Here is a 20,830-nt window from a genome sequence, read left to right on the forward strand (position 1 = left end):
TGATGCTGACTGCATGACGTCCGTGTCCAGACCAAGCGAGCAATAAGCGAGGAGGACCGCTGCACTGGGTGCTGCCAACTGAGAGGGGACGCTAGTGAAGGGAAGCTCTCTAGTACAACTGGAAAGGCGAAGGGTGTGAAGGCCATGAGGTAAGAGCAGCGGTGAAAATAACCGGAAGTGTCACAGGGTCAGAGGACCGACTAGAGAAACACCGGAGGGCTGGTCAGCAGTTCCCACGCAAGGGACCCAGTGGCAGGGCGGCAAGGCTGGGAAGCAGCAGGCCCTCCTGAGCATCGGGGCTACCTCTTGCCCTGCAGAGGATTGGCGCTGTCGCCCTTCAAGCAGGGGCTGAGGGACTTTCTGGCAGCGAGACGAGACAACCTCCAAAGGAGGCTTCCTGCCAACCTTCTGGGATTCTGGCAGGTCATGGGATCTACTTCTCAGGAGCCCTCCTGCCCTTGCCGGTAGACACAACTGTCTATTCTTAGCTCAGTGCATAATCTTGACTTGCAAAAGAAAATGGCTTGCCTCTGCTCCTACAGTTCTGTGACTCTGCTAATCATCTTGATACCTAACTATTTATCATGCAACTTCAGACACAGGAGACAATGAGGAGTGGCTGCCAGATAAAAGTAATATTTACTATTTGGAGATCAACTGGCTCACAAACAGGCCATCTCTGTTTTCTAAAGTTTTAGCCACTCCCAGTGTAAGATGACTGCCAGGCTGTTTTGATGTCAATATATAATTAATAGAAATGGCAACTTTTCTCTACAGGGTTTCATTTAGGCAAATATGCTGATCGGAGGTTACATCACTGGCCAGTTTGGAAGACTTATTCTGGTTTTAGTAATGTCACTTGAAGGCAGTCCATAGTAAAAGAAAGCACAACACAAGCTATGTAGCTGGGCTTAAATACTTTCTCAGACTGAGACTAATGATCTACACTGATAACTGAATTATGCAAAGCCTCCTTGGCTTGAGATGGTCTCTGCTGGACGCGTTTGGTTTTAATATTTAGGAAGCATGAGGGTGTATTAGTGACTAGCTTTTTGTTCTCATTCTGTAAAAATGAATTCACAGGTACAAGCCAGAAGTATCTACCTATTAAAGGACCTAAGGTAGGCACAAATCACAATAACCTTTCTGGTCTAGCTTGGCTGCTGAGCTATCCCTAGAAAAGATATAGAAATTTAAAACCATCATTAATCTGGTAGATGTTATTTCTGTCCTTCACTTTAGGTCAGAGACGTACACTGGGTCATTCTGGACAAATCTACTCTCAAGCTTGATACAGAAAAATCCTCCAAGCAGCAGCCCTGTGGTTTGAGCCCTGAGATGTACATTCAATCCACGTAACACACATGATGGGAGTTAAAAATCTGAGCTGAGGGTTTAATTCCAATGTTGATAAAGAATGTATCCAAGTAAACACCACATTACTTAATTCAGTTGGTTTTCACAATATCAAACAGCATATGCAAGTTTCAAAAATACTTAGCAGTTCCTCAGCTGAGTGTCGGTTAAGCTGAATTCAACTCTGGAGGTAACACTTGCAAAAAAATAATGGATTTTTTTTGGAACAGCAATTTCTGTTCCTCTTGATTTAGCTTTGTCTTCTATTAGTAGTAGAGAAATCAGTTGCTCAAATGCAAATTCCAAATTTGGCTCTGAAATTTCACATTCTCCCTTTTTAGCTTTATTTGAGTCTACTCTCTCTAGGGATTTCCTTATGCAGACAGAAGAGTGATGATCTATCATTTTCTGACATTCTGGTCAATCAGCAATCCATTATAAATGTTCTTTAAGGCTATGACTATTACTCCTGAAGAGGTGACAAAGTTGTGGCTAACTAAAACGAAGCCCATTACTGCAGGATATACGAAAAGAGATTGGAAAAGTGCCATGAGACGGTTTAAGTTGCTTTAAAACCAAGCTTCTTCCTCCTCCTGCCTTTAGGCCCACTCAATAGCAAAAGGCTGCCCAGTATGGGGTTACCTCAATGTTCATATATTGTCAATAATAAAGACAGCTTTCCGGCGACCTATAAATCCATGTGCTTGGAATCTATATCTTACGAGTCATTTAAATTTGCCAGGAACGTTGCTGCAGTGTTTTTCAGTTCTCAGAGACTATCTTGCAGAACCTGGTGTAATCACCCTCATGTAGAAACTGCTAATTATTTTTGCCTTGAGAACAAAATGATACCCAAATGTGACTGAAAATACAGGCAGACAGAAAGGCAACCAAGCTTTTGTGCATATAGTACATGTGGAGCATGAATATACACATCACAAGGAAAAGAATTAATAGGCTCATTCTGACCCCTATTAGTTCTGGGAGACATTTCCTTGGGTGCTCCTGAGATGAAGCTAATAGCACCTAGGGCACCAGGATCTCAGCTTCCCCCTGTCCCTCCCCAGCTCCATAACTGTGCACTGGAGAATCCCTATCTCCATCCTCCTCGGGATGTCTAACTTACCCACACCCACTAACATGACACCTCTGCAGATCCATGCAAGGAACTGTGCCTCCTCCATCTCAAGGGGATGCCAAGTAGGCCACAGCCAGGGCAGGCGGGAGGAGGGGGCCCACAGAACCTGGCGGTGACCTCCAGTGACCACATCCTATTTTCTGGTTCACTGAAGAGGGCTGGGCATGGAGCAGACTGAGCCCGGGTCGGGTCTGAGTTCCATGGCCCTGAAACTCTTGGGTGATATTATACCTTTTCTTCACTGCTGATGTTTCGGGTGGATGTTCTCCAGGTGATTGAGGGAATGGGGTCTCCCGAGGCTTCACAGGTAAGAGTGACCTGTTCCTCTAGTTCCATGGCAGTCTGGTTCTCTACGTAGGTGATTTTGGGTTTTGCTGAAAACAGAGAACATTTCTGTGAGTTTACCTGATGTATTTTTAGCTTTTCAGGTTTGAATTATAAGTGCACCGATCCAATGAGGTTATTAACTTATGAAGCCTAAAGCCCTGATCTAGGTGTTGCACAAGATAATGAGCTGAACTCCCCGGGGAGCTGACAATGAAGCAGGTATGTGTCAACACCAAAGTGACAATAGTAACAACAACGGTGACAGCAATAAGCACAACGGTGCAAAGGCCCGAGCAGAGGATGGGCCCGCCTCCAGCTGAGTCTTCAAAAGGAGACAGCCTTGGAGCTGGGTTGTGAGATTTTCAGGAGGTAGAACTTAGCGGGGACACAGTCATTCTGAGGGTGGAAAGCCATGTGAATGAAAGCAAGGAAGCAAGAACGTGTGAGGACAGAGTGGGAAAGAGAGCAGAGTGTCAGGGTCCACGGGCTTGTGCCTCAAAGCAGTGGGAGACAGCGCTGCATCCGGGCAGACAGTGTCTTGATCATCTGGTGACAACGCTTGCTTGAATTTTATCCTGTGCCTGCTGGCCCCCTCACGGTGTTTGGTCAGAGGAATGAATGCTCATTTGCGTTAGAGGAAGGTTAATCCGGGAAAAATTAGAGATGGAGAAAGCCTGAAGGTGGAGAAACCAACCTGGAAGCCGTGGAACCCCTCCAGATATGATGCAATATGATCCTGAACATTGTCTCTAGGGAATAGAGAAGGGGCAGCTTCCAGAGAGATGCCGAAGGAAAGCTTTGCAGGAAATGGAAGTGAACAGAGTGCAAGAAGAGATGGGGAGAATCCAAAGGAGGGATGAGGAGACCAAATGACTCAGGAGATTCTGAGCACCTTGGAGGGCTGTGCTAGCATTAATTCGAGTAAGGAAATGTGGTTGGTGACCTTCTGGGGGCTGGGGAGTGGCTGGGGAAGAAGATGAGTTGAGATGAGTTCATTTCCAAATGTTTTGGGTAACGCAAGAAAGCGCAGGCATTCACGGCTGAGTTTAAATGTTAAAACATTAGAGAAAATTGAATTTTCCCAATTTAAAACAATTATACTCTGAAATCGCTAAACCTTCCATCAAAAAGACAGCACCGTACAAATGTAACTTATTTCACTAATAGAGAAAAAAGCCAGACTAGATAAACATATAATAAATAAATTCGAAGTATGGAAAATTTTTGAAATGACTGAATTTGCTTTATATTCAAATTCATACAGTAACTTCAAGTAGGCTAATAAAACTACTGCCTATTATATATCCTCCAAGTTGAGGCCTTGATTCTATTTTAATAAACAGAAAACAGTGATGGAGCTGTGCATTTTCCATAGCAAATATCTACTTCTATATGAAATGACCCATATCATTCAAATATTCTCCTACAGCTTATCTGTCCTAACAGCCTGCTTAGAGCAAATCCTTTTTGAAGGTTAGCATCAAGGCACATCTAATTCAATGAGGCCAAATGATCACAAATTTGAACAAATTTAATGGAGCTCACATGAGTGAGGTTTTCCTCCAGGAAGGTTCTGTGTCTATCTTGATCAACAAAACTTCCAAGGAACTTACAACTCATGCTGGATGGAATAAGTATTAAGTGTTTTTGTTGAAGAAGAGGTTTTACAGAGGTAAAATAAAAGTTGCATTTCTTTTCTGTTAAAAATCACAAATTGAAAAGTTAAAAAAAAAAATCAGCCAAACAACTGAAGTCACTGAACTCTCACAGGTGGTCTGGGGTCTGAGGGCAGCCCCAAGAAAGCTATGTGGACACTGTGACCCAGACAGTGTTTGTGGATATTGTCCTGCCCCACAGCACTTTGTCCTAGCAGCAAAAGTTAGCAGAAGACAGATCAGGGACAGTTAACATCTATGAAGAATATCTGGTCTTGGTGACTCCATTTCCCAGATGGTTATAAAGGTTGCCCTGTATAAGTCTTTAGAACAAGGCAAAATGTATTCTTACTAAATCATTAGTAACAATGGCTAATTTTGTATGGTCTACAGAGGCTGTTGGAAGGCAGGCAGGCTACTCACCATTAACTTAATCCTTTCTGCACCCTAGAAGCAAGCTACTCTTGGAACTAACTGAAGTCTTAGAATGCTGCCTTGGAAACCGGATAACAATATAATTTATTGTCCAAATCAGGGCCTTCTTGAGAGTGAAAGGCATGCTATAAATAATTACTCTGGGACAACGGGCATCCTTGAGCTGACAGGGACAGTGTGGGGTCACCCTGCTCAGGAAAGAGTCCCTCCTTCTGCACACCAGCGTCTAGAAGAATCTCTTCAGGTTTTATCTGCGAATGATACTTGCACTGTTGTTGGCCCTTGACTTTGGATCTCTGTTCTGTTCTTCACCCGCCGCCATGGGATTTAATGCCTTAGATTGACCCACTGCACCTGTCCCCATGGGCAGCCCTGTGAGCACAGCTGTGCTTGTGAGTTTTCTAAGCATGCCTGCTTTCCCCACCCAGCACATCAATTGGCTCTGCACCTGCCACTGAGGGCCAGACTTATCCACTCTCACTCAAGCCCAGGCGCCTGGAAGTCCAAGGAGGGCTCCAGGGCCTCTACTCCCCTGCACGGAGATGCTGGGTGTGACCAGCTGCCCTTTCCTTCAGGCACCTGTTTGTCTTTCACTGTAACTAACATGGGCTGCTTTGGTCCTAAGGGGTCAGCTAAGCAAAGCTTCTGCCCGTTGGTGAACTCGCCTCAGTCCAAGCCCAGAGAGCAGCACAGACCTCGAGAGCATTGGTAGAAGCATAATGAGAATCTGTTGAGACAAAACTACTTCTTCAGAAGGTCCCATGGCAGGAGAAGCAGTGGAAATGCACTGCCAAGTTTAAAGGTAGATAGGATGGGCTTAGTTAAAAGAGCTTCTGGTTGACAACTAGGGCAGCGCATGCTAGAACATGTCCCTGTTTTAGGAAAAGATGGTATTGCTTAGGACAATTATGGTAGTCCTTAATTTGGATACAGCCCTTGCACACTCATTGCCAGCCCTTCTTGAAGCCACAGTTCTGCACATGTCTTCACTGTCTAAGCTGCAGGCTTCTTTCCTCTTCTACCTCACTGCTGTGACCCTGCTGCTTCTTGGAAACCTACTCCATATCTCCCCTAATGCTGGTCCCTGATGGCAAGCCAGAAGGCCAAGGAGAAGGAGAAAGGGGCTGGGGAAAGATGAAGTTCCACCTAGTTAGCCCCACCTCACTTGGCTCCCAGGCCCTAGCACTGATCTCCTAAACCCCTGGGAGAGGCTGGAAGGAGGAGGACAGAAATGAGATCAAGAATGTGGAATGAAGAGAGAAAGGAGGGCATATACGGGGACCAGGTTACTCCAAGGAGGCCAGGTGAACTCTGCTCCGGATGTTGCAGAGGAGTGTGGACCTGGATTAGACATCCGCTGCTGTTATTGTTCAGTCACTGAGTGTCTGACTCTGCGAGACCATGGACTAAAACCCACCAGGCTCCTCTGTCCTCCACTGTCTCCTGGAGTCTGCTCGAATTCATGTCCACATCTAATATGGATTAGACATACACACCTATTGAACGCGTCAATTCCTAGGCAGGTTGATAGGAAGTCTGGGGTCCCCGAGAAGGAGAAAGGGATCTAGGGTTCTAGAAGCGGAGACAGGGGTCTGGAATTCTCAAGGAGGAGGAAAGGACAAATGTCTTTTTTTTCTCTACATTCCTTCCTCTTAGTCACATAAAATGTTTTTTTCTTTAAGCCTGGAACTGATGGTTTCACAACAAACAGCTCAGTTTAAACTCTGTACTAAGGATTATAGAACAACAATGTATCCTGCTTGAGCACAGTTTCTCCTTCCTGAAAACCTTCTGGCTAATCCGGTAATCTTAAAATGTAAATCATGGCAATGGGTCTAGTAAGATCTTTACAACCTTGAGACATTCTTTTGATTTATTGTAATAACTAATTAAAAAAGCATATAACTCCCTTGTCAACATTAGCAAGGGGGACACTCTCCATCCCCCTTCTGATGTCGATGTCAGAAGCTTTCTCTGTCCCTTGTTGTACTTTAATGAAACTTTGCTACACAAAAGCTCTTGAGTGATCAAGCCTGGTCCCTGGTCCTGAAGTTAAATCTTCTTCGGAGATCATGAATCTGACACCGTTCACCCGTAAGCTATCAGTATGAGTCTCTTAACTTGTCTCTGCAGGAGTCACTCACATCTCTGTTTGCTTTACTGGGTGGCCAAACAAACATTCTCTCAGCTGTAGTCTTGGGGAAGAACTGTGGCAGTGGAGTGAGTGAGTGTGAGTGTGTGTGTGAGCATGTGTGTGCGTGTGGGTGCGATGCAGGAGGGAGGGTGGAAGGACAAACTGTGCCCTGCCACAGCTCCTGCATCCTATCTGTTCTGCCTCCTTCCCTCCTTCCCTCGACCTTTCCCACACTCTTCACTCGAGCATGGCCTCACACGGCTCTTGACACTGCCCGCTCCTCCTTCCTGGGCAGCCCCAGAGAGGCCTGGAACAGAAGCGAAGATCTGTCCTTGACTAGCCGAGTTAGAACTGAGTGTATGGCCACAGGGAAACCACGAGAGCCACGGAGGAAAAGGCAGAGTCCGCTAATCACGAGTCACTCTGCACAGAGACCGGATGCAATATGTGGTAAACTGGGTTTCGTGGAGGAGTGATCACCATCGCTGGCCCAGAGAATGGACACGAAAGCTCTGGTTTGAGTCCTGGTTCCTTGGGTAGGATATCTAATCACTCTGTGCTCAATTTCCTCATTTGCATAATAGGGATAAAAGTTAAATCTCCTTCGTAGGATTGTGATGAGGTTAAAAGCTCATTTATGGATAGTACCTCTCACAGTGCTAGGCACATTATACGTGCTCACTTTGTGTTGGGTACTATTATTATTACTACCTTATGGGGCTGCTATCTAAAGGAATTTTCTAAAGACAAATGATTACATGTTTCCACATCCATCTCCCTGCCATATAGATTATGCTTCATTCCTATAAAGCTAATTACGATTCCCTCATTTATTCAAACACTGGTGTCTCTTTTATGCCAGCTGATGTCCCACTGAGGAAGTTCACGCTGATGCTGACACTAAGGGTAGGTCTGTGAGTACAGCGGACACAATCCCCGGCCACAAGGAGTTCACCTCCAGCACGGGGGCTCTTCCAGCCTCGGTGCCTGCGCAGCCCGGCTTGAAAGGCTCGTCCACCCCTCCCGCATCTGGGCAACTCCCACTTGGGAAACGCATTACCGTGTTTGAAGACTTCCCTAACTGCTGTCACACAGGACCAGACAAAAATCTTTTCCCGTAAAACACTGTGCCTATTGCTATTTGTTGCTGTGTTCAGTCGCTCAGTTGTGCCTAAATTTTTGCAACTTCATGGATGCAGGCCAGGCTTCCCTGTCCTTCTCCATCTCCTGGAGTTTGCTGAAACTCATGTCCATTGAGTCGGTGATGCCATCCAACCATCTCATCCTCTGTCGCCCCTTCTCCTCCTGCCCTCAGTCTTTCCCAGCATCAGCGTCTTTTCCAGTGAGTCAACTCTTCCAGTCAGGTTGCCATAGTACTGGAGCTTCAGTTTCAGCATCAGTCCTTCCAATGAATATTCAGGGTTTATTTCCTTTAGGATGGACTAGTTTGATCGCCTTGCTGTCCAAGGGACTCTCAAGATCTTGTCTTCTCCAACACCACAGTTCAAAAGCACCAATTCTTCGGCACTTACCCTTCTTTACGGTCCAACTCTCACATCCATACGTGACCACTGGAAAAGCCATAGCTTTGACTAGATAGACCTTTGTCAGCAAAGTAATGTCTCTGTTTTTTAATATGCTAACTAGGTTGGTCATAGTTTTTCTTCCAAGGAGCAAGCATCTTTTAATTTCATGGCTGCAGTCACCATCTGCAGAGATTTTGGAGTCCCCCCCCAAAAAAGTCTGTCACTGTTTCCACTGTTTCCCCATCTATTTGCCATGAAGTGATAGTGCCAGGATCTTAGTTTTTTTAATGTTGAGTTTTAAGCCCGCTTTTTCATTCTCCTCTTTCACCCATTCTCCTCTTCATCAAGAAGCTCTTTAGTTCCTCTTTGCTTTCTGCCATAAAGGTGGTGTCTACATTTCTGAGGTTATTGATATTTCTCCTGGCAATCTTGATTCCAGCTTGTGCTTCATTCAGCCTGGCATTTCGCATGATGTACTCTGCAGAGAAGTTAAATAAGCAGGGTGACAATATACAGCCTTGACGTACTCCTTTCCCAGTATGGAACCAGTCCGCTGTTCCATGTCTGGTTCTGACTGTTGCTTGACCTGAATACAGGTTTCTCAGGAGGCAAGTATGGTGGTCTGGTATTCTCATCTCTTTAAGAATTTTCCACAGTTTGTTGTGATCCACACAGTCAAAGGCTTTGGCATAGTCAATAAAACAGAAGTAGATATTTTTCTGGTATTCTCTTGCTTTTTCAATGATCCAAAGGATGTTGGCAATTTGATCTCTGGTTCCTCTGCCTTTTCTAAATCCAGATTGAACATCTGGAAGTTCTCGGTTCACATACTGTTGAGGCCTAGCTTGGAGAATTTTGAGCATTACTTTGCTAGCATGTGAAATGAGTGCAACTGTGGGGTAGTTTGAACATTCTTTGGTGTTGCCTTTCTTTGGTACTGAAATGAAAACTGACCTTTTAGTCCTGTGGCCACTGCGGAGTTTTCCAAATTTGCTGGCATACTGAGTGCAGCACTTTCACAACACTATCTTTTAGGATTAGAAATAGCTCAGCTGGAATTCCATCACCTCCCCTGTCTTTGTTTGTAGTGATGCTGCCTAAGGCTCACTTGACTTTGCACTCCAAGATGTCTGGCTCTGGGTGAGTGATCACACCATCGTGGTTATCTGGGTCATTAAAATCTTTTTGTACAGTTCTTCTGTGTATTCTTGCCAGCTCTTCTTAATATGTTTTGCTGCTGTTAGGTCCATACCATTTCTGTCCTTTATTGTGCCCATCTTTGCATAAAATGTTTCCTCGGTATTTCTAATTTTCTTGAAGAGATCTCTAGTCTTTCCCATTCTATTGTTTTCCTCTATTTCTTAGCATTGATCACTGAGGAAGACTCTCTTTTCTCTCCTTGCTATTCTTTGGAACTCTGTATTCAAATGGGTACATCTTTCCTTTTCTCCTTTGCCTTTCACTTCTCTTCTTTTCTCAGCTCTTTGTAAGGCCTCTTCAGACAGCCATTTTGCCTTTTTGCATTTCTTTTTCTTGGAGATGGTTTTGATCACTGCCTCCTGTACGATCTTATGAACCTCTGTCCATAGTTCTTCAGGCACTCTGTCTATCAGATCTAATCCCTTGAATCTATTTGTCACTTCCTACTTTATACTTAAGGTATACTGTTATGAAGTCATCATAATGGGTTGTCATTAACAATTTTATGATTATCTGTGTTAGCCTATGAACCCACTGATGAAAACAGAGTGTATGTTATTCATCTTTGTAACCTTGGCAATGGCTGGACTTATGGCAGGTACTCATCATTTACTATAATTTATAGGCATATATATTTATGTCCCTCTTTGTGCTTCTTGGGGTTGAAACACCTTTTCTTACTCATCTCTGTTGCCCCTCTGTCCAGCAACAAGGGTACTCAGTAAATAATTATGAAATGAAGGAATGCATGAACAAATGCATCTGTCTTTCACCTGGAAAAACTTAAAATCAGAGTGACTAAGAAAACCACAAATCAAAAAGACACATGTCCCCCAAAGTTCATTGCAACACTATTTACAATAGCCAGGACACGGGAGCAACCTAAATGTCCACTGACAGATGGATGGATAAAGAAGATGTGGTACATATATACAATGGGATGTCACTCAGCTATGAAAAGGAATGAAATCGGATTATTTGTAGTGATGTGGATGAACCTAGAGTCTGTCATACAGAGTGAAGTAACTCAGAAAGAAAAAACAAATGTCGTACATTGATGCGTATATATAGAATCTAGGAAGATGGTACTGATGAACCTATTTTCAGGGCAGGAATACAGACGCAGATATAGAGGACATGTGGACACAGGGTGGGGCCAATTGGAAGGTCAGGAGTGACATATCTACACTATCATGTGTAAAACAGACACTGGTGGGAGCACTGCATCACACAGGGAGCTCGCTCAGTGCTCTGTGAGAACCAGGGCTGGATGCAGCGGGAGAGGGGAGCCTGAGAGGGAGGGCACATATGTACACATACAAAGGAAGTGTACACATGTGTACACATGTACACTGCAAAGGAATTATACTCCGGTTTAGAAATTGTGAAATGAAGGAATATAGTAACAAGTGCATCTGTCTTTCATCTAGAAAAACTTAACATCAGAGTCTGAGGTAGACCCGTTGAAATCAGAGAAAACATCGTCAAGAATATTTTCCAAGAAATTTAGCTGCACTCGCAAGTATGCACAGTTAATTTCGACCCAACTGATAACCTGTTTCCAAGTCCAACTGTCATTAATGAATAAGCAGGATCCATCTAGGATAGCAGAAATGCTTGGTTTTCACAGGTCTGTGTTTACAAACATCAGTGCATTCTCCTTATTGAGCTAAACGAGCGGGTCCCAGGCAAGGTTCCCCAGGACATGTGCTATAACCACCTGGGAGCTGCATGCATCAGGGATGCCCCTGCAGTGTCTGTTCTCTGGCAGCACCGTCTACACTGGACTCCCTGATCTGTTTTTAGAAAAGATGAGCCGACAGAGCGGAAAGTCACTAGGTTAAATATCTCTCCGCCACAAATTCGTTTTTCAAAGTCAGGTCAAAATGCATTTCAGCTCTGAATGAATGGAAGTTAACTGAGTTTATAGAGACAAAGTGAGGAGAGATATAGAGTTTCTTTTCATGACTTTTCTAATCCTGCTTCACACAGGTCAGGGAAGGAAGAAAGGGAGACAGAGGCAGCCATTTGGTCACTAACACTGAACAAGGGCCTATTTATTATGGGCTTCCCTTGTGGCTTAGACTGTAAGGAATCTGCCTGCAATGCAGGAGACCCAGGTTCAATCCCTGGGTCGGGAAGATCCCCTGGAGAAGAGAATGGCTACCCACTCCGGTACTCTTTGGAGAATTCCATAGACAGAGGAGTCTGGTGGGCTACAGTCCATGGGGTTACAAAGAGTCAGACATGACTGAGTGATTAACATTTTCACTTTTTTTTTTCCCACTTATTATGAAGTCTGGCACTGTCTGGAGAGCCAGAGATAAAGTGATGTATAAGGCAGCCGGTGCTCTGCCATCTTGGAGTTCACACGCTTAGTGGACGCAGGAAAAGCAATCCCCCAAACCAGTATGTAAACAAGATCAGTTCAGGCAGGGAGAAGGGCACTGAAGAAGAGGTCAGTGGAGTGGGTGGGTGCAGTGATAAGGGAGAAGCATGGGTCAGAGCAGGGAGGGCAGGGTTCACTGAGAAGGTGATCTGAAGGATGCGCTGAGATCTGGATAATGGATGAGCAGAGGGCAGCTTGCAGGGGATCTGGCAGAATGAGGCTGCAAGCGGAAGAAGCACCTGGAGCAATGTCCTTGAGACAGAGAACACGCTTAGTGTGTCTAAGGGAGAGGAAGGGGGCTTCCGGGGCTGGAGAGCTGCAAGTGTGGAGGGATGATGAGGTCAGGGAGGAAGTCAGGGCAAGCGCAGATATAGTGTCTTGCCCCCAAAGAGAAGTCTGGATTTTATACCTCCAACAGGAAGCCGTTGGAGGATTCGAAACAGAGAAGTGGCATGTAAGGTTGTTCCGGCTACTGGGAGTGGGGGAGGCTGATAAGGGGGACAATGGGGAGCGGGGGGATCAGCTGGGAGTTGGTCTCATTGACCAGGTGAGGACCAAGATGGCCTGGAATCAGGCTGAGGCGGTGGGAGCTGGAGAGAAGCGGCTACTTTGGGGGCAGCCTCCCAGGCCGAGTGGACAGGGTCTTGCTGATGGACGGCGAGCGGTCAGAGAAACCGAGGCAGAGCAATGACCTTGGCCGCTCTGTCCTTACCGAAGACCTTGAGGTGGATGGACGCGTCCTGCTCGCCCGCCTTGTTCTCGGCGATGCAGACGTACTCGGCCTCGTCGCTCTTGTCCACCTTCCTGATGGTCAGCTCGGAGCTGTCGTCGCTGAAGAGGTACTTCTCGTCCTCCTCATTCTCTATCTGCTCCCCGTCCCTGCCGGGCACGGAAACGGGAAGGACCGCGATTTTAATGACAGAGCTGAGAGGTTGATATTTAGTTAGTTTCCATAAAATGCAGACTGAACGCATGTCAAAGACTGAACTTGCACGGAAAGTTAAGACATTCAATTCTATTTCTTTCTGTGTGATTCCTTTAACCAAATCTCCGATTCTGCCTAAGGGCTGCAAACGGCATCCTCCAAAATTCCAAAGAGGGCCTCTGATTCTGCCCCACAGACTGAAGATGGAGGAATCCAATGCACACGCAAGGCAAGCGACCTTACTGGAAGAGTCCACTCTGCCCTCGGAGCTGCTGGTTCCCAGCTGCCCACCCCATTCCCTGGAAACGCCAACACAGTAGGCCCTGCCAGGTCTCCTCCGCTAGTCGGTCATAAAGGCTCAAGCCGGTTTCTTACTTTGTCCAACTCATGGTGGGCTCCGGGAAGCCTTCGGCGTTGCACACGAGGGTGACGGACTGGCCGAGGTTGGCGGTGGCATTCACTATGCTCTGCCTGGCCTGGACGGTGGGTGGCACTGAAGGAAAGAAGGGCTGTCAGCGGGGGCTGTGAAAACCTGAAAGGACTCGGTGGCCTGGAGAAGAGTCACTTTTGGGGGACCCTGAGTCAGAGGGTTAAGGACTTGGGAAGCTGCAGAGCTTTAGCGTAAGGGGTCTAAATGCAGGTGTGCACTAAACAATTACTGCAAATTGGATAAATAATTCACCCACAAGCATGCATTAGTGTTTCCCAACAATACTTAGTAATGGTATATGTATAACAACATATAATAATATTGCTTTTCAAAAATACAGATTTAGAAGCTGTATTAATGTCTTCCTTATTTTAAAGTGGTGTTCAACTTACAGTAGCTATTTATCATTATATATTTTTTCAATCAGTGCATACTCATCTTAACTACCATGATTGGCAGAACTTGACATTTAAAGGGGGGGCTCTTAATACTGGAAAAAGTTCAAAATTTTCATTTTCAGTAATTATATGGTTAATACCAATGTGAAATGCACTAGCTCACCAAAGAGTGACATTTCTCTTGGACTGTCCTAAACAACTCTGTGCACAAACTGGTTTTTACCAAAGGAATGAGAGAGAGTTTGGCAAAAAATACATTTCAATATCTAAAACAATTCAACCACGATTTACTTATTTTCTTAGTACTGACATTATAATTTCCTCTAAACATCTTGTAAATGTCAGATCGATTCCACGGGTGTGTTTATTTGACACTGCAAATTAAGATTAATAAACCGACGGATGGACTATGATTCTGACTATTCTGAGGCCTGAATTGATAATAATATTTTCTCTGAACACTGAACCAGGGGACTAACTTCACCATTACAGTAACATCAAGGACAGTGAAGGATAAGGAAGAATTTATTAGGAAGCATGGGGCAAGTTTCTAGTGCTCCAAGATAATGAAGGACGTTCCAGAACTGCACTGGAAGTCCCCATAGTTGAGGGAGACCCAAAAGGTGAGTGTCTTTAAAAACAAACAAATAAACAAGGCAGAGGACGGGGGTGGGCTGGGGGAAGGGGTGGACTCAGCTGACGTGGACAAGCCAAGGCGGGAGCCGTGAGGAGAGCAGGAAGGCCAGGGCTCCTTACCATTCACAATGACCTGAATGTCCTTGAAGTTGATCTCCCCGCGGGCCAGGATCCTGCCCTCACAGCGGTAAGTGCCCTCATCTGTTTTCTTGATGCCCCGGATCTGGAGGTAGTTGTTGGCCAGGACTATGAATCGGACTAGAAAAGACAAGAAGCAGGTTTGTCCCAGGATCAGTCAGAGGATGGGAACCTGCAGGCAGAGCGCTGAACCTTGCCTTTTTCCTACCTTCAGTCTCATGGGGGTGGGTGGAGGGCTGGAAGTGGGGACAGGCTTTAAGCTGAAATAAGATAATATGTCCCTGGCTCTGACATAGAGCCAAGAGCAAAAGTCTGCTGGAAATCTGTATTTTTCTTTCGAGAGAAAGTCACGTGCCTGAATATACAAGCTATAGACATGCAACCGCTAGCCTGGAAACGGCATGCAGTTCTGGGACGCTGGAATCTGAGTTTGGGCTGGGGTGCCTCAGCAGCTGGCGGAGGTAGACACTCTGAGGGGCTCAGCGGCCCAGGGGAAGGGGTGGCTGCCTGCTCTCACCATCTTTTTTCAGGATGACATCTCGGCCTTTGTGCTTCCAGATGATGGTTGGGGGGAGGGAGCTGACCACATCACACACGATCACGGCGTCTTCTCCCTCTCTGAACTCCTGTGGGGTTGGTGCGTTCTTGAACATGAGCTTCTCTGAAAAAGGGGGCAAGAAGAGAGTGAGGGAAAACAGTGGTTCTCCCACAAAAACCCCTTTTCACTGGTGCCTTACTGCTTGGACTCGAGTCCATATATGCAGCGGTACCCAACGGGGTCCACCCGTCACTTGGCCAAACATGCAGGCAAAGCAGATGGCACAAGAGGAATATGTTCATCCATGTTTGGCGGTTACTGTCTATTCAGAGAGCTAAGTTCATCACACTCTGCGGAAAAGGGTCTACAGAGGGAGAGGTGTGTCTTTACCATGTGGATGGAGCTGCTGCAACGCATCGTGCTGGTGGGACATCTGCTCTACCATGAATAGGAGGAGCCATCAGTCCTTTCTCTGTCCCCCAGTCTGCCTGACACCCCAACCCCAGCCACCTATGGCAGAGAGAACTTTGAAGACTAGAACACGAAAGGCAGGCTTATGGCGATAAATACTATGGCAATCAATACTGTTCCATTAGTGGTCACCCCCCATCACCCTGGCCAACAGGACAGACGCATGATAATAAGGTAATGAGATGCCACCTTTAGACTGGTTTCAGTGGCAATGGGAACCATCTGCTCTGAGTGGCACAGAACATTCAGATAATAACCCTTCCCACCCCACCGAGCCTTTGCACCCCACTGCCAGCAGGAAAGAGTGAAATAAGAGGGGATAAACTGAGGTGTAAAACAGTCAGTCAACACTTGGGGAAGGGTGAGGGGAACACACATCCTATGGGAATGGTGTAACGTGCATTTAGAGAATCGAGGCCAGGGCGAGGTAGCTGTGGCCAGCATGAACACAGTTGTGAGTCTGGAGTTGGCCAAGGATCATTTAAAATCACACTGGATGGAGGAGAGGATATTTGTACACGTGTGGCTGATTCACTTTGTTGTACAGAAGAAACTAACACAACATACTCCAATAAAAAAATAAATTAAAAAAATACAAATCCCCTGATATAACCTACACGTGTGTTAAATAGGCATTAAAATATAACAACTTTTCAGGAAACATACTGATAAAACATTTTTAAAATTTTACTTTAGACTTTATTTATTTATTGTTGGCTGCATTGGGTCTTTGTTGCTGCGGGGCCTACACTCTAGTTGCGGTGTATGGGCTTCTCATTGCAGTGGCGTCTTTTGTTGCAGAGCACAGGTTTTCAGGCGTGCAGGCTTCAGCAGCTGTGGCTCATAGGCTAAGTTGCTCTGTAGCACGTGGCATCTTCCCCTACCAGGGAATGAGCCTACATCCCCTGCAATGGCAGGTGGATTCTAAACCACTGGACCACTACGGAACTCCTTGATAAAATCTTATTTGTGTAGAGTGTGTGCACGTGTGCTAAGTCACTTCAGTCCTGTCTGACTCTCTGCGACTCCGTGGACTGTAGCCCACCAGGCTCCTCTGTTCATGGGATTCTCCAGGCAAGAATACTGGAGTGGGCTGCCATGCCCTCCTCCAGGGAATCTTCCTGATACAGGAATCTAAGCCAAGTCTCTTACATCTCCTGCACTGGCAGGCAGATTCCTTTCCTTACTGGAAAACCCTTGTATAGAGTACCTCATGAAATAATAAATTTAGTTTGAAACTAGTAGGCCCCTGCCTGCCCCCCCCAAAAAACACACCAAAAACAAGCAAAATAACCCACATTGGAGCTCTTATCTTGATGCAGAAAAGACTTAGAGAAAAGTAGAAAAGAGGTCCAGTCAAGCCCTGTGTTCCACCCCACTCTCTGCTACCCGTGTTGTCTTCCCGGCCAAAGGAGAGGTCAGGGAATACAGAAGGAGAAGGAGGGGTTCTTACGGAAGATCTTCACGTTGACTGTGGCCTCCGACTCGGTGCCATCCTCCGCAGTGACCACGCACTTGTAGATGCCGGCGTCGTCGATGTTGGCGTTGTAGATGGTGAGGGTGGAAGAGGAGTCGTCATTCCACACCACCGAGATCCGCTGCTGGTTCGGGGTGAGCTTCTCTCCGTTGGGGGAGAACCAGGAGATGTCTTTATCTTTGGCATCTCCGGCCACTGAAGAGGGAGAGATTATTTTCAAACCACTGATGATGAAAAGACAAAGAGCCCTCCAGAAGACAGTAGACAGTTGATAAGAGCTCCTGAGGAAGGGCTCATCAGGTTTGATAACGAGGTGGGAGGTGTGTGCGTGCGTGTGTGTGACCATTCATGTTGGTCGCTTCTGTGTTTGTTCTGTTTTAATATTTGGAAAGAACTCAACAAACATTGGTGCTGATATTTCTCATAGTGGGCCTATCCCTAGTGAGGGAAGAGATATTTGTTGAGGACCTACTGTGTGCAGGCACTGAACTAGTAGCTTATAGCCCCGCAGATTGTGGGGCAAAGGGAATTAGTATCCAGGATCTGAGCTCAAGGGCTAGTTGGCTAGTCAACTCATCAGCTTGTTTTTGAGGGCTTAGATTATGGTCTCCTAAATAGAAGATGAGATACCCGCTAGTCTCTGAGTGTAAATTCCAACCACTTTTGCTCCACCACCTGCCTGCTCAAACTGGTATTTCAGCACACTGCCCCCCCCAACCCCCCTGCCCCTTGATTCAGACAGGCAAACACATCTGCTGAAATGCTTCAAAGAAGGTAGCTAGCATCGCCCATCACCTGTTCCCCAGGCAGCTCAGAGGCTCGGACACTGCTGCTGCTGAGCTGTCCAGACACTGAGCCGGTACAAGGGCTCTGGGATCCTGGATGGTTCTCGCACAGCGTCCTCTCTGCCCAGCATCCTTCCCCTGCCTGCAGCCCCACCCCACCGCCTGGCACAGATGCTTAGTATAGAAATGCAGCAGCCCTCCTTTCAGGGCCCATCATGTTTTCAACAGATATCGCTCTTTGCAAGATGCACTGTGGGCTCCATGGTGGCCTCTCCGGCTCGTTTCAATGGCTGTAATGAAGGCAAAGCTGGAGGGAAGACATCCAGCGGCCACGAGCCGCCTCATCCCGTGCAAATCATGACAGCATTTCAAACCCCTCCCTGCCGAAAGCGGCTTGCTGGATGTCAGCTTACACCTAGCTCAGCTCTTTCCTGGTCCTTTCATGTTCCAAATCCCAGGCATGTCACATACAGAGCCTCCAGAACCTCACAGGAAGCCTTTCCTCTGCAGGACATTTCCTGATAATTAGCTGAGCTGTGGAAATGGGGTATGTTTTCTAAACAGAAGACAAGGACACCAGGTTTGACAAATTCGGAGCTCTGGTGCGGGCAATGGGACAGAATATTGGAATTCACTGGAGAGCTGGAAAACCCAGGACACCTGTCCTCACCACAAAAGAGATGGCTGCACTCAGTTTTCTTTCAGGCACATTTTAGGGCTTCTTGTATTTTCCTGCTCTGGGAGATTCTAATAATCCAGACACTGACCCACTGAAGCATTCGTTCTGAAGCAGCCCTGCTCTCCAGTGTCATTCACGGAACTCTGGAGGCACCCAGAGCAGGGGTCTGGCGGCTGTGTTGGCTTTCCCAAGAAAATCCCTCGATCTCCTCCATCACCAGGTGGATGTCCACAGGGCACATTTCACTGTACTGGGGCAAACTTGGTGAGGGGAAGGGAGACGGTCTGAGCACTTCCCAGGTCACAGGGTGAGCTGAGATTCCAGGCACACCATCAGCCCAGCAGATGCAGCTGTGTCCTCTGCCCTGCGGGGTGGGTTTCCTGAGATGCAGTGTGATGGGGGTACTTGCCTTGGCACAGGAAGAACTTGGACTCTCCCACGCTGATTTCCCCTTGGCTGGGAACAATATCCACTTGCAGAGAAACTGAAAAAGACAAAAAGTCCAGTTTAAACGTACGTTCGCAGTTTTGAGACAGAAACTAGAGCTTTCATTAAAAAATGGAGTCTCCTCGCCCACTTCCAGAAAGAGCGAAGAGAGGTTGTTTGGGTTTTGAGAACGTGTCATCACAGTTCCTCACACCAAAGCCAGGAGTGGACACGATCCAGGTCATTTCATGTGCAACCGCTGTCCTCTAACAGACGGTGCAGGCCGCCCGGGAGACCTGGGGTGAACGCTGCCCTAAATGTTCCCGACCTTTTGAGAAAGCTTAGTGTCCTGCTTCCAAACAGCAGCCCTTCATTCATGGAAATGGCAGCCCAGCCAGTTGCACGTGCATCATCAACCTGAAGGGTCCCCACAGCTGTGTTCAGAGGGAAGCCTGCTGTCCACAACCCTGCACAGGGCTTCCTGCCACTTCCCCACACCATAGAGCTTAGCCACCACAAAGGGTTCGACGTGAAGATCCAACCTAGTTTTGGGGGAGGGGATGCCAAACAAACACTCACCTCCCTTGCGACTATAAGGACCAATCCATCTCTTTGCATCAGAGGAGACAGCGATCAAACATGGTCACTCCGACCAGTCAGTCACTCTTCTGCAATGCTGGAGTCTCTGCCCCGTGGTCCCCCTGCATCCCTTGGCTATGACACTACATTCGATTTGAATACCCATAGGCTCTATCCAGCTTCCCAGGTGGTGCTAGTGGTAAAGAGCCTGTCTGCCAATGCAGGAGACATAAGAGACGCGGGTTTGATCTCCGGGTCAGGAAGATCCCCCTGGAGGAGGGCATGAAACCCACTCCAGTATTCTCGCCTGGAGACTCCCATGGGCAGAGGAGCCTGGCGGGCTGTAGTCCACAGGGTTGCAAAGAGGTGGACACGACTGAAGCAACTTAGCTATGCACGCACGCGTGCTCTATCAGTCCACTCCACCCATTAAGACAAAACACATTGCACTGGATCTCATGGATTCCTGTATTCACCCGGTTCCTCGATTATCTGCTTAAGTCAGATAACCATTGCTCATGAAAATGTATTCTTAGGGTAGGAGAAGTGCTATTATTCATTGGGATCCAACTTCTTTCTGCCTTTCCTCCTCTTAGGTAAAGTAAATCAGCAAGCTAAAGGCTAATGGACATTTGGTTGAATGCATGAAGCGTCTGCAAGCCGGTAGGAAGGAGGAGCCTGGACAAAACAGACCGAGTAATAGAGACTCAGCAAGCCCTTCCTTTTAAGAGCCATTTTTTCTGCACAGTAGAGCAGAGGGAATACTCGTTGCCATGGTGACGGACTTGCAGGCAGAGCCGCTGTGGGTCTGTCTGTGCTCATTTGATGAAGCAACCACGGTTGTACTCAGTGAAACACAGGGATCAAAGAGCCTGCTTGGGGCGGGCAAGGGGGAGCATGGGGCAACATATCCACCAGGGGCACAGCCTTCCTCGCCATCCTACAGACAAAGCATCCCATGGAAAAACCCAGCAGAGGCTGCAGAGAAAGGGATGGTTTGGTGGGACAGGAATGGAATGGGGAGGAGTGAGAAGTCAGGAACAGGCTGGGCGAGGATGCTGAGCACGCCACTCTGAGAATATGAAGCAGGAATCCAGAGGCTTCCAAATGCCAGCTCAGAAGAAATATGATAGGAATGGAGGGGCCGCCTGTCTCTCGGCAGTCGGTTTGCTTCCGATTACTCATTTG

General features: G+C 46.9%; 1 protein-coding gene across 19 annotated transcripts in view; it reads right to left on the reverse strand.

Moving 5' to 3' along the window:
* NCAM1 (neural cell adhesion molecule 1) overlaps positions 1 to 20,830 on the reverse strand; it is a 345,495-nt gene that overhangs the window by 53,612 nt on the left and 271,053 nt on the right. For all 19 annotated transcript variants that reach the window (XM_070473583.1, XM_070473571.1, XM_070473570.1 and 16 more), the window contains exons 2-8: positions 19,047 to 19,121; positions 17,150 to 17,368; positions 15,205 to 15,348; positions 14,670 to 14,807; positions 13,461 to 13,578; positions 12,873 to 13,039; positions 2,726 to 2,868 (exon numbers count right to left, since the gene is read on the reverse strand). In XM_070473583.1, the coding sequence (XP_070329684.1) occupies positions 2,726 to 2,868; positions 12,873 to 13,039; positions 13,461 to 13,578; positions 14,670 to 14,807; positions 15,205 to 15,348; positions 17,150 to 17,368; positions 19,047 to 19,121 (1,004 nt within the window). The remainder of the gene's footprint in view (positions 1 to 2,725; positions 2,869 to 12,872; positions 13,040 to 13,460; positions 13,579 to 14,669; positions 14,808 to 15,204; positions 15,349 to 17,149; positions 17,369 to 19,046; positions 19,122 to 20,830) is intronic.

The sequence above is a fragment of the Odocoileus virginianus genome, chromosome 10 (genome assembly GCF_023699985.2).
Source record: "Odocoileus virginianus isolate 20LAN1187 ecotype Illinois chromosome 10, Ovbor_1.2, whole genome shotgun sequence".
Lineage (NCBI taxonomy): Eukaryota > Metazoa > Chordata > Mammalia > Artiodactyla > Cervidae > Odocoileus > Odocoileus virginianus.